The 14,145-nt window shown below is 45.3% G+C and overlaps 1 protein-coding gene across 3 annotated transcripts in view; it reads right to left on the reverse strand.

Moving 5' to 3' along the window:
- Window positions 1-2,667: 2,667 nt before the first annotated feature.
- Window positions 2,668-14,145, reverse strand: part of SYT16 (synaptotagmin 16) — a 73,353-nt gene continuing 61,875 nt past the window's right edge. For all 3 annotated transcript variants that reach the window (XM_033515259.1, XM_033515258.1, XM_033515260.1), the window contains one exon: window positions 2,668-11,341. In XM_033515259.1, coding sequence (XP_033371150.1) covers window positions 11,028-11,341 — 314 coding nt within the window. In that variant the 3' untranslated portion in view covers window positions 2,668-11,027. The remainder of the gene's footprint in view (window positions 11,342-14,145) is intronic.

A 14,145-nucleotide genomic window follows, 5' to 3' on the forward strand; every position in this document is an offset into this window, starting at 1 on the left:
CTGGCGAGGAGACAGATGGCAGACAGCTCAGCTTTAGCCTCCACTGAGCTGATTGAGAAGTGGGAATGCTTTCACCCTCTCGTGAAAAATGATATCACTCTTTCCCTGAAATTCAAAACTTAGTTTCCTGACATTAAAAATGTGACTTTTCCAAGTGGTCAAAATTAGGATGAAGGGAAAAAAAAAAAAAAAAAAAGGATGTCTTGACAAAACAGCACTTGGTACTTTGCCAAGGGATGAAGTCATTCTAAAGAATTAAAATGCAGCTGGAGGAAGGACAGGATAATCAGAAGGATAAAACACAACACAGCCGGGAGCTCACACGTGCTCGTGCTGAGCAGTGGTGTCCCAGCAGGAGCAGCAAGTGGAGTGCTGAGCCCTTGCATTTGTGTGGTGGTGTTGTACACCAAGCTCACAGAAAACCTGAGCTTTTACTACCAGATTTACAGGCAGCCCCATTTTGGGCAGGCTGACCAAGTGCTGGCACCAAGACCCGTGGCCCAGTCGCCCCTCGCTGAGTTCAGTGCCAGCAGCTTCATCGTGGTGTGTGCTGAGCTCACATGGGGCCACAGGCAAGTCTGAATGAAAGGGAATGAAACAAACCCCGTGCTGGTCAGCCCTGAACTGGGGATCAGCCTGGGAAAACCCACCTGGGGCTGAGGACACTCCCACAAGGACAGGGTGAGGCTGGAGGAACAGCAAGGCAAGCGTGGTGCTCCCAGAGTGCCCAAGTCCCCCAGAGCCATCACCGGCATCCCTCGGCACTGGGGTTACTGGGAAGGAGACTTGGTGGGGAATTGAGGCTGTTGATTGGGCAGAGAGAATTTTAAGTGAATTTTCAGGAAATGCACAGGGTGAAGCAGTGTTAGGATAACCAAGCCAGGAAAATGCTGTCCTGGTACCAACTCAGACCCTGGCAGCAGCACCCACCCGAGCTCCCAAACCCCTGAGGGATGTGTGCCTGGCTCTGCAGATCCCTCTCTGTGCCTGGAGGAGCTGCTGGGAGGCTGCTGCAACCCAGAGCAACCCCCAGCCCACCCCACAGCCCCTGCCAGCCCTCTCAGCTGAGCCTGGTCACCCACAAACATCAGCCCTTAGCAAAACAGGTATTTCATCTCCAGTTTACACCAGGAGGGTGAGCTTTTCCAAACTCCCTAGTTTCTCTCTGAGCCTCCCAGAATATACCAGTTCTCCACTGTCTTTAAGAGGAAGGGCCCTGGGCTGGGTTTTCTGTGTCCTCAGACATGTCTTATATTAAGTGCCTTTGCTGAGGTTTCCAAGCACTGAAGCTACCAACTGTTGCCAGAAAAGGAAACTCTATTTCAGGGCTGGTCCTGGAAAGCCAACCCTGTGGGTGCCAGCAGGGCTGCAGAAATCGTGGATTCTCATGTCTCCCTCGAATATGGCACTGCTATTCTGAGAGGAACAAACTAACCCCAGTTCAAAGTCACCAATCTGGGAATTTTTTAGCTTCCTTCATTCTCCATTTTAATGTGGGCAGGTATTACAACTGCAACCTACCAGAAGTAAACCACTCACAAATACGACATGACCAAAGGTAGGTGCAAACAAAAGTAGCCACCAGATACAGACACACCCTTTGTTGGCACAATTTCACCTCTCCAGCTCATCGTTTGAGCTCTTACCTTTTTCTCCACCAAGTGGCCACCCCAGCTTTGATGGGGCATCCCTCTGTGCCCCACACCCACGGCCAGGGTGTCAGCAAGGCTGGTATCTCCTCACAGCAGGGACACAGGTGACACTGGCTCTGTGTGCCCTGGTGCAGGTGCCAACACATCTTTGGTGTAGGAGAAATGCTGAGTGCAGAGTGCCACCACAGTGGGGGCTGAGGGGCTTCTTCCCCAGCTCCTGCCAGGGCTGGATGAGAGAACAGGGAAGAGCAGATGTCAAAGGCATAGCCAGCACTTTTCCTTCCCCACACAGTTGGCTGAATGGCTGTATGCAGAGGGAAGCAGAGACATGATGGTGATGCCTTAGGATTTAGCTTTTATATTTTTCAGATCCTGTTCTGCTTTAGTGTATAACTCTAAACTCCACAGCCTGTCTGCTACTGTTCTCCCATTTTACCCACACAAAACAATTCCTCTCTAGGTCTGAAACTCAAGGACACCTTATTGTCTCAGGCACTGAGAGATGCAAACAACAGTGAATTGGGGGGGGAAAAACTTGGAGTAAATGACTTCATTGCCTGAAATTGTAATTGAAGGATTAACCCCTGCTATGTAAATGGACCAAACTTGTAACTGTATGAAAAACCTGTGGCTGTCATGTCCATCTTGGGTGTAGCCTCTGGAAAGCTTCTGACTGCCCAAGGTGTACCCAGTGAATGCCTCCAATAAATACCCACTTTCATTCCCTTAATTTTGTCTAACCTCTGTTTCAGGTGGCCACTCCAGGGTATCAGTGGGACATGGGAATCCCTCCAGCCCCCGAAACACCCCAGCCTGCTGCCACAGGGCCCCTGTGTCCATGTGGATGGGCAGGGGCACCAAGGGCAGGGCAGATATTTCCCATTCCTCCCAGTCCTGCATTATGCACCAGGCACCTGCATCCCTGTTCTGAACAAAACACGTTCCCCTCTCCTGGATGCATATTCACTCCATTCTGTGCTCTTCACAGCGAGAACAAAAAGGAAGATACGTTGGGTTTGCATGTCTACATGAGCCATCTGCTTCTATTTTATTGATGAAACCTGTAACAGCAGCATTCTCCATGACAAAATAAGACTGTGGCTAAGGTGTGGACAGCTGTGTGTGTGCAGGGGTAGTTTCAGCCCAGAATTCTGCAGAAGCTGGGTTTAATGTTGATTTTTTTTTCCAGTCAGATATCATCTAGACATTAGTATTCCTAACACAGCATATAATTAGCAAGAGGCAATATATTGTATGATCATGCACATTAGCACTTAAGTAGAATAAAAAATGTTTCATTGTCAACTACATGAAAAGCTAAGAATAAACCCAGAGCAGTTTTCCAGTTAAATATCCAAACATCTTTTCCTTGTATTTTTCATCTTTTATATCACAGTTTTGCACTCCATATATCTCCTTCAATCACATCCCCAGCAAGTGAAACAATGCTCACACCATCCCAGTGGCCTCTCACCAGTCAATATCAACCATTCAGTAACTAGATTCAAGGTACAATTATTCAAGGTACAACTTACAGTGCAAATCTTTGAGCTTTACAAAAGCAAATAGGACATATGAGTTTGTTTCTTATAACCTTCACAGTAGGAAAAGTTCCCCCTTTACAGATTTATTTACCATAGAAATAATTCAACAATAAATACAAGCTCTGGAAGCCTTGCTTCTGCACCAACTAAAGTTGGGGATGTGGCATTTTTATTAATTTGTCCAAACAATTAATAGATAAATTTTGTGCTTGACCATAGAAGTTGTGGATATTCATCTCTGGAAGTGTTCAAGGCCAGGTTGGACTGGTCTAGTAGGAGGTTGCACATGGCAGGGGGTTGGGATGGGATAGTCTTTAAGGTCCTTTCCAACCCAAACCATTCTGTGGTTCTGTGATCTCAGGCTGGGAAAGAGGAGCTGAGATTTCCATCGCTCCTGGTGCTCCCTCAGCCACGGGGCTGAATCACTCTGAGCACCAAGCAGCTCTCTGTGCTGAGGGGATGACAGCAGAGAAAGGAGAAATATTAAATATTCTGCCAAGCACCAGGAGGGAGGTGCAGTAGGAGGCTCACAACACTCTCCTGTGGCAGGAGAGATGTCTGCCCACCCACAAAGCTCCTGAGGTGAACAACTCCCACCCCATGGAGCACAAGGAGGAAACAGGACAAGGACACACCTCAGTGTCCAGCTGTGCCTGCAACAGAGAGACAACAAAGCCCTGCCAGAGATGGTATATTGTTCCAATATAGAAAGAAGTCAATACACACTAAAAATAACTTATTACATACCATATATTTAAATCAACAGTCAAATATACATTGAGATGTGCTTCATGCAAATGTCCCGCGGCACTCAGCCATAAAAAACATTTTTATATATACACACACATATAAATGTCAGGCAGTATTTAAATGCTAAGTCTACCAAATGATTACTTCATTTACTCTTCTTGACAAACAAAACTCTCTGCTGGGAAAAAAGTCAATGAAGTTACAGCTGAGAATACAGCCCAGCAAGACACAAACCACAGCAATGCCAGCAGAGGAGTACAGCAGAGATGTGGTACCAGAGAAATTGGAAAAGTTGTGCTTGAGGTGCCACGTAGTGACAAGGGATCAGAGGACAGGTTTTATCCTGAGCACCATGAACATCAAATATTGCTACCAGGCACTGACCTGCCTTGGACCAGAACTCTGTAGATATTAATGAGAGGATGAGCGATGCAGTGATGGAGACAGCATGAAGGAAAAACACCTGGAAAGTGTTAACAAGACACAACAGGGATGAGGAAAGCTGGCAAAATTATATGATTTTTATCCTAGTTGCTAATGAAGAGAGAAATTTGCAATGTTACCCTAAGAGAAATGAAGGGGAAGGGAAGTATTTGGCAGGATTAAGTGCCTTCTCTGGAGGTCACAGCTAATTAATGGTTGTGGGGCTCAGGAAGAATTCTGCTTTTGTGAGAACCCGGAATCCTTGTTCCTCACCTATGGCCAATACCAGGTTTTTGTCTCTTGTTTCTCAGTAATATCAGCCCACACTGGGAATGACACTACAGGGGACAAACATCTCCAGAGTATCTGGTGTCTGTTTGATGTGCCCCACTACAGCCAGAGGAAATACAGAAGTGAGGAGCAAACATCCTTAGCTCCTCACACCTGCAGCTGCCAAAGCAGCTGTGATTTCTGTTAAAGCAAAAAAAAAAATTTAAAAAAATTTAAATATTGCTTTCCAATTTCCTTGAGAGATGAGCAAGTAACAGATCTGAGTGGAGTTTCATAGCTCCTGTCTGGCTTTTGTGTTTCTTCCTCAACTGCTTCCAACCCCAGCTGCCTCAAATTCACTGGAGGAAACCCAGTGACCGAACAGCTTTTGGTGTGTGAGACCACAGACTGCCTACCTGCATCACTACCTGCAGCCTTCCTTCTGCTCCATCAGTGATACCTCAGAGGATTCAGGGCTTTATGATCCTGTCATGGGCAATACCCAAATCCTATGCAGGTTCCCAAATTAAGACCAAAAAAAAGTCCTATCATGGGAATTTTGTCTTCCTTGTGCAAGAATTTGGTTTTTCCTGCTCTGGGTGTAAAGACCTGTTTAGTGACAGAGTTTTGCTGAGATTGTTCAGCTTTGCAGAGAGGACTCAAAATTCATCCACCCAGGACAAACTCAGGAGCAGAAGAGAGGGGAAAAAACCCTCACCTTCAGCCTTCTGTTTTGAGGAAGCAGCACAGGGAGAGCCCAGCCCAGAGCTCTCCTCTTACCCCTTCATTTGTATAGAGAGTTTGTGTGGAGTGGAGAGGGATTGTAATGACAAAAGAGATGAATGGCACCTACCAAGTTTTTTTTATTGAGGCTACAATATTGACCTATATCTTCTTTATAAAGGTGAAAAAACATGGATAGCTGTGTGGGTTGAGCAGGAGCATCTTCCTGCTGCCAGCTGGCAAACAGCTTGGGGATTACAGCATGAGGATTAATAGCCTTTGTCATTTGTAAGTGCAGATGCTAACCTTACTCATATGACAGACTGATCTTCTTTGGATTCTGTGCCTGTTTGCTGTTCCAGAAAGATGACCTTGGGCTGCTGTGAGAGACAAAATATTTACACATTCATTTCTTAGGGCCCACAGCGTAGGCTGCAGGAAGACACAAGCTCACTCTGCACTGAATAAAAAAGCTGTATGCCTTCAGCAGATCTGGAGCTCGGGAGTCATGCAGAGAAACTGGCTTTCAGCTCAGGCTTGATGCCTCTGCAGCCCGGCTGTGCTGATTCCTGGAGTAGGGAGTGAGCAAATTCCCAGCTCTACAGCAGCATGAGCACACCAAGAGCCTTCCCCTCCTGCCTCTCTCCCCCGCCACCACCTTCCCACCACTGCTTGGGGTTTTCATTTCTTGCATGACAGCTTGTTAAATCCTCACCAGATCCCAAATAAACACCCAGACCAGCTCTGTGGAATTATCTTGGATGCTTTTCCAAGCTTTAGGATCTGTCAGCTTCTGGCTGCTTGTATCACAGAAGCAGATGAGCTCAGAGCCAGCACTGCTTCCTGGGATATGAGAATGTATTTGTTGGGGTATCACATGCTGGAGGGAAAAACCTGCCTCATTCAAAGTGTGAGCTCCTCTACAAACCCTGGCTGCTTTGTTTCTTCCCCTCAAACCATAGCTGCAAACATCACACTTAGCACATTTTAAATGGAAAGAGGATGTTCCTGCATACTAATTCCTGCAGGCTCTCTTGTCCTTTTGCAGAACACAATGCCCATGAGACAAGGAAGACAGCAAATACAGAACAGGTTGTTTCTTCTGCCATTAACTTGGTCCACATTGAGGTGAATGGGTGTCACTACTCTGTAAATATTGAGATGTCACAGCCCAACCAACCAACTTTAAACTCCACAAGTGGACAAGAGAGCAGGGAGGCGAGGGCTTGGTCAGGAGCATCACAACTTTGAGCTGACCCCTCTGGGAGGGGATAATATGATGGAGAAGGCCATATTCTCTGCTCAGCCTTTCAGTCAACTTTTCGTGCTGAAGGGCAGAAGGCAGCTGAGAGGCAGAGATGAAGTGCTGTGATCACACAGATTAAAAATGATGATAAATATGGGAGCGGAAAGCAAGCTCTGCAGGCACGCCAGCTCCAAGGTCACTGCCAGCTCCAGCTGAAGGGGAAAATGAACTGCCACCAGAGGAAATGCCTGCTCCTCTGCCAAGCTGCCACCTTCAGCTTTATGCTGGGAAAATGATCAATAGCAGCTGGAAGCCTTTGGATCTGTGCATCCAGGAACTTCTAACGACATCCATGACTGAAGATCAGTGGGCTGTGTAAAGCACCAAATAACTCCTCGGGATCTGCAGCTGCTAAAAATACACCCAAGCATTGTCCATGTACCCCGGGAGCTGCACAACCCACACTGCCCCTGAAGGGAAAGGCAGACAAGGCAGAGCAACAGGAACGGGCAGGCCACAGCAGGGTCCAGCTAATTAAAGACAGCGGTAAAAAGGAAACCCAGACAAATCAAAGGAAGCAGAAGATCATCCAGATAAAGCCTTTGCAAATGGGCACATCAGTGAGCAATTGCTGCAGCTCAGTGGGCTAAAAGAGGAACTCATTTCTGTGGGCATCAGTTGAAGATCGCCGTTTATTATGGGGAATATAAACACGGTGAGATCACTCTGTTCTGTTGTCGATAAACATTAAAAAAGAAAAAATCAAATAGCAGCAGAGAGCTTGGCAGGACAGGGGCATGCTGGCTGAGGAGAACAATGGAAAAACAGACTGCAACCAACTGAACGATGCTGTTCAAGATACAGAGATGTATCTAGGGCACTTGCCCATAATACTCTGGCCCAATGCAGTTAATATCTTTCTACATTTCCAGGCTTTAAAAAAAAAATTAAAGAAAATTAAAATAAACTATAAAGGGATTACAAACAGTGGTGTCAAAAGGGAATGAATTACCTTAGAAGACATGAGTGCATTAGGAAACATCCATAATCTAGACCTGCAAGTGCCCAAACACCCTGGAACCAGGTTATCCATTCCTATCCTGCTCTTTGAAACCCCATGGCCCTCTCACAGCTCTCTCCCCACCTGGACCCCCACAGAAGCAGAGGCCATCAGCATCCCCATGGAGAAGGCCAGTGGAGCACAAGGTCTACCAGCCCTCTGCAAGTCAGGTGAGGACAGGATTCCCAAGGAATGGAAAACTTCCTGGAAAATCATTCTTGCCAGCCACTTCCAAAGGAAACAAGAGGTTGAAGCAGTGACTAAAAGGGCAGTGGTGTTTACATAAGAAAGACCAGGAGCACAAGCCCAGCCTGTATCAATATTAGCAGTGACTAATTCACTCTGTCAATGGGAAGAGTTAGAGGAGCTTTGGAATATGCCAGAGCTGCTGCAAAGCCTCCATTTTACAGAGTCAATAATGGAAGGAAAAATAAACCAGAAAAGCAATAAAAATCCCAAAATATAGCTAGCAAGCACAAGTACCCCCAGCACCTCGTTCATCCCAAGATTCCTAGATTTCTCCATTGCTTTGGTAGGAACATAAAGAACCCCACAGAAACACTTCTCAAGGCATGGATGTCCCAAGAGTTTTGGCACAATGGTCCCCCTGCCACAGCCCTTACTCCCTCCCTCCAAAAATTTCTGATAAAAAAGAAGGGTAAAATGTGGCAGCAAGGACGTAGCAACCTGCTTCCCTTGGACAGCAAAGTTTTAACACTTGCTTAGATATTAACTTACTCTAAATAAGCCATTTTCACTTGCTTTTCTCTGACTCCAAAAACTCTACAATGAAATTATATACTAAAATTCAATTCCCTTAATGCCATATCTTCAGAAAAGATCTTAATGTGAAAACAGCATGGAAGTCCAAACCCAGTGTACTTCATTGCTTTTTAAAATGAACTTTTTCATTAGGTTCTTTTTTTTTAATCATGCTGTTATGAAACTGGGTTATCTCCAGTTCACTGCTGACTTGTATTATGAACTTACACTTTTTCCTTAGCTAATCATGAAACACAGGCAAGACTTTGCAGGTTCAAGAAGTTCTGAAGAGAATCTCAGTAAATTTATTACACACACATACATTCCAGGTAATAAAATTAATTATAAATACTTGCATATACATTTTATGCAGTTCAGGACAAAAAGGATGGAGACATTGGAAAACAACTGGAATCAGCAAATGTACCTTTTGAATTGGGCTGTTTCCTCTATTTTTTTTTTTTTATTTTTCCCCAGGAAGAAAGTGTATGATAAATGAAATTCTATTCTGCTGGTTACCACTCAGATGTTCACTTTTTCTTGCATTGCTTTAGCAGTGCAGTCAAGAATATATTTGTTGGATGAGCTGCATTTGGGTTACACCCTTCTTTGTGTTATAAAACCCCAGTAGTGCAAAGCAGACATGCCAGCTTATCTAGACAGTGGAGGAGAACCCTCCTGCATAGGATAACCACCAGTCTCCCTGGAAAAGTGATGCTCAGACAGGTGATAAGAAGATACAAGAGCATGGTCTGCAGAATAACTTGTATCACCTGTTCCAGCAGTGCTTCTCAGTGCAGATTATTCTGTCTGCCTCCTGAGGACAGACAGAGCCTCTGTGTGACACCAGTGATAACCTGTGAGTGTCACAGCACTGCCCTCAGGGCCTGTCTAGCCTGGATGTGACAAAAAACCAGCACCAAGGACCAATTCTGGTCAAACAGCCAGTGCCAAAGTTTGCATTAGTTTGATATCCACAGCACCATTGAAGTGAAGGAAGTGGCTGTGGGTGAAGGAGGAGGCAGAATTTGGTGCCAGGTGTCAGTAAATGGCAAAACCAAACCATGAAGGGATTCAGTACAAACAAAGCTCTTCAGCAAAATATTTCCAGTGTCTTGCTGTCATCAGCAGGAATGGAGAAAAGACAGTCCTCTCCTAGAGACTGTGGAGAATGAGAGATTGGGCAGCTGATAGCATTTGGAGATCTCAGCACCTCACTGCCTGCATTCCACTGAGGATGAACATCCTCCTTTGTGTCACACACAGCACTGCAACAACCACTTAGCCAAGCAGCAGACTGAGACACATCCTCTATCCATCATCTCCATGACTTCAGCTTACAGAGACAGGAAAAGAGATTAAAATGGAAAAGGACAGTGTGGTCTGAAAAGTAACCACGTGACAGCATCATCACCTCATCCAGCAAGGCTGCTCCTTGCATTGCTTTCAGCTGGAGGCAGGAAGAACAATTCTTTTCTCCAGTTCAGCAGAGCCAGCAGCCCCTCTGTATCCCATTCCTGGCCTGCAAGAGAGCTCCTTCCCGAGGTTAGGTGACATGGTCTGGCATCCTCTACTGCTCAGCATGCCAAAACCAGTCCCCCTCCACATCCCAAGGAGATATCACAGGATAGCACAGGAGATTTGCAGCAGATCCCACAGAAAACTGAGTAGTGCTTTGCTGAATCACAGAAACACCAGGGATCTGAAGCTCTCTCCTGTAATGCTCACAGAATTGCTTTTCTGAATGAACCTCACTTCTAAAAGTCATATTAACACATGGGCAAAACGATGCAGAAAGGAGTGATTCAGGCACAAAGGTGGCTGTGCAGTTTGTTCTGGTCTTTTTTTGGTATTTGTGATGACAGAAGCCATAACTTCAAGTAAACATCTAAACATGCATTGTATAATGCAATATAAAACTGATGCTTGTTATCTCTTGTGCAAACCTATGTCAATGCAGGCTAACAAGTGCACAGGGTGCCTAATTAAAAATACCAGTAGTATTTAGTCCTTATATCAATTTTTAGTACAGAAAAACAGTAGTAATGTCTAGGCACTTAAAAGTTGACAGAGAATTCAAGAGTGCTTTCTCATGCTGCCTGAAAAATATATCATCCAGTTTACAGTGGTATCAAATGCTCATTTCTAGGACTTAGAAACACAATAATAAAAGGGAGAGGATGTGATCTGCATGCAGGTTAGCTTTTCTGTGAGCTATCTGCGTGGCAAGAATATTTACAAACTTCATTAATATAAATAAGGGGAGAGAGGGAAGAGAGAGAGTTTACTCCAGAAGAAAACAGCATCACATCAGAATCAGTCTGTGGTGATTAAACCTGTGGAAAAATGAGCAAGACAGTGACCAAGGAAAGGATTTTGCAGGTATTCCCACTGCTTCTCACTAGGGTTAATTATCTGCATGTAGAAAATGCAGGGCAAGCCGGAAAGGCAAGAGCTAAACTCTCTTCCCAAGCCTTGATAACCGCGGCTGCTGGCACTGAGCGGGCAGGTTAAAGCTGTGTGCCCTGCCAGAGCTGTTTCCTGCTGGCAGACAGCCAGGGGAGCCAGCCCTTTGGCCCAGGCTGCCCTGGTCCCCGCTAGGACTCCAGCAGCGTGTGCCACCTGCAGACCTGTGTCCCCTGCGACTCCCTCATTTCCTGCCAGTGGCTCTGCTCCTCCTCCCCGCTGCTGCTCTGGCCCAAGGAGATCCAGCCGATCATCTCCTTGCGCTTCATGCTGCGCCTGTTGTAGATGGAGATCAGCAGGGTGACGTCTGAGAGCTGGAACAGGGCAACCTGGAAGATGAAGGTTTCCTTGTAGACGGGGTTGGGCTGGCCCCGGCGGATGGAGGTCTTGCAGCGGGACATCTCCTGACCCACTGAGTTGCGCAGGCAGAGCTTCCCATAGGTATCTAAGACGAAAAAAACAGGAGATTACATGTTTGGTGCAGGTGACAGGCTAAATGAAAGGCCCAGACAGTCAAAAAAAACCCCCAAAACCATCCAAGTAGAGCAGTTTAGTCTGCAGTGAATAACACGAGGGCTGGATGGCGCTCCTTGGTAAAATCCACGGGATGAGAAACAGAAGATGAAAGCACCTCTTGGATTTTCTCATATTCAGCTGGGAAGAAAAGAAAACTGACTCATGTTTCAGCCCCACTCTCTTGGAAAGAACAGGATATCAGCTATCCAGTCCTAGCAAACCTGTCTAAGACAAACCAAAACTCCATGAGCATCTCCATGGATTCTCCACTTCAAATGGTGTCTGCACCTTCCCTTCCTCTCCCTCACAATCAAGCCTCATTGGGGCTGTCTTACTCAGGCTTCCCTTGCCCCTCCACCACTCTCTATGATCTGTTGTTTGAGATACCAAAAAATTAAGGGTCTTGAAAAAGAGGGGGAAAAAAAACCTGCATAAACAGTGAAATTATTTGATCTCCCACGACAGTTTAATATTTTTTCCAAATTCTCATGTTACTTTTTTGGTGGACTCAAGGTCAATTTTATTTACAATTTAAGGAGTGTATAATACAAGGGGTAAACAGACTTAGCAAATACAAGGAAGGGATGGTCCAATTTAGTGCTCCTGTAAATCTACTCTTTAAATTCCTGCTGCCTCGTGTATTAATCAGTTCTCCTCTGTTATGTGGCAGCTAATACTGTGGTGTCAGAGCTCCCAGTGCTCCACAGACCCAGCTCAGTGTAAGTTTTCACCTTGCTCTGCACATGACAGTGACAGATTGCTTGGGTAGACAAGTCCCCTGCTAACCCCTTCCTAATCTGTGCCTGGGTTCCTGCAAGTGAGTATTATTTCAGAGTGTGCTGAAGATAGGAAATAAATAACAAGCCTCCATCTCTTGTCTGCAGCATTTCTATCCTCTTCTGTTCCCGTTTGATGTGCTATTTTACACTCTTATCTACTGAGCAACACAAGGTGTGAAATTGCACTTCAGGTGTGAAAACACTTCCATGTCTCCAAAGCAGGGCTTCCCGCTCCTCTCAAACTGTTCCACTGAAAAAGCTGTCAGGAGGCTGACAATCAAGGAGCAAATTGTGAGCCTGCACAGCTGTACAGCTATCAAGTTACTGCAGGGAAAGTTCAGCCCAGCCATTAGCTGGGGGTGCCTGCTTGGTTCCCAGCATAACGCTGGGGATGAGGAGGATCTTGCCAGCAAAAACCCACTTGTCACACAGAAAGGCAAAGATTTGATTCAGTTTCCTGATTGCATCTGGGAAGGAAAAAAAAAAAAACACTTTATTGAAAGGTGGACTAATCTCCACCTAAATATTCAGTGCTGAGGGACTGAAATCTGTAAGAACTTCAGGCCCATCAGGAACACAAAGCCCAAGAGAGGACCCCGTGTTCCAGCTTGACTCAATGTGAAACCAGACACGACTCCTACAGTATTTGTAGGGATGTCACTGTGCTTGGCACTGACAAACCATAATGTGCACTGAAGCATTCCTCATGTGTAAGTCCTGGCTGCTGGTCTAGACTGCAGGGAACTCCCTGGAAATAGAGGTTTTATGGATTTTCTTAATGGTATTCTTTTTTTTTTCTTTTGTTTTTTTTCTTCTTCTGAGAAAGGGATTTCAAAATATTGGAAGAATTCCACTGGGCTGATTTTTAAATACAAACAAGCAGATAATTAGTACAATCCTCTGTTTGAATTTCAAAATTTTTCTTTCTTTTCACAACCAACCCAACATTACCTCCCTATGCTATTTTAGGGAAAAGTCCCCCATACATGCCTGCATCTCTTTTTCTAAGAAGACAAGAAGACTGAGGTCTAGATTTTAGCCTTAGTATACCTTGCTGTCATCCTTCCTTCTGACTTTCACCAGTACTGGCAGCTCAGGTGGGATTCATCACACCTAACTGCAGGCACATTCATCTGAACAGTGCCCAAAGGAGTCAACCAATTCATAATCAAAAAAGCAGATGCCATAACTCAGCAGTGATCAAGCAGACAGTGATACCATTACAGATGATTTAGGTGTTAACACTAAAGCGAGCACCACAGCTAAAACACCTCACAGGATTCTGTTTCAGCATGTCCCAGTTAATTTTGCAGGCAATGAATGGATGAGTGTCTTACAGTCATAAACTCTGGGATGTCACATCCCTGACTGAGGCCTCAACTTTTGCAAATGAGGGATAACACACCTGGCTTTGAGGAAAAATGAGCAGCACACCAGCAGTGAGTTTAAAAACTCAGAAAAGTTGGCCTTTTCTTTAATATATCTCAGATTTTTTACATAATTCTATACCAAGGCCTTGTTTGTTCAATACCAAGGTGGGTAGGGATTCTGTGTGTATCATCTGGATCAGGCTGGAAGGAGACTGTTCTCAAGCCAGAGAGAATACCAGGAGCCCTAATCACCCCCGAGAAAACACCGGCACAAAACCAGTGCAAGTGACAACTAAATCGGGCTGCTAATTCTCCTCAAGTTTATTCCACTGGGTGTATTTTACCAGCCAAAAGAATCAAGCTTGCCTGAACAGAAATAAAAGAGTAGGTGTGGATCATATATTTAGCATCCGAAATTTGCTTTGCAGAGATGGTACATACGAGGCTGAGCTGTTATTCTGCCTCACTAACTAAATTTTAAGATTGTCGTTCTCCCTTCCTGCATTGTGCTCTTGGCAGCATTTTTTTAGGTATCTCATCAGAAAACACAGCTTTTCTTGATGGAGAGCTCTCCCCTCCTGATG

The sequence above is a fragment of the Parus major genome, chromosome 5, assembly GCF_001522545.3.
Source record: "Parus major isolate Abel chromosome 5, Parus_major1.1, whole genome shotgun sequence".
In the NCBI taxonomy this organism is placed as follows: Eukaryota; Metazoa; Chordata; class Aves; order Passeriformes; family Paridae; genus Parus; species Parus major.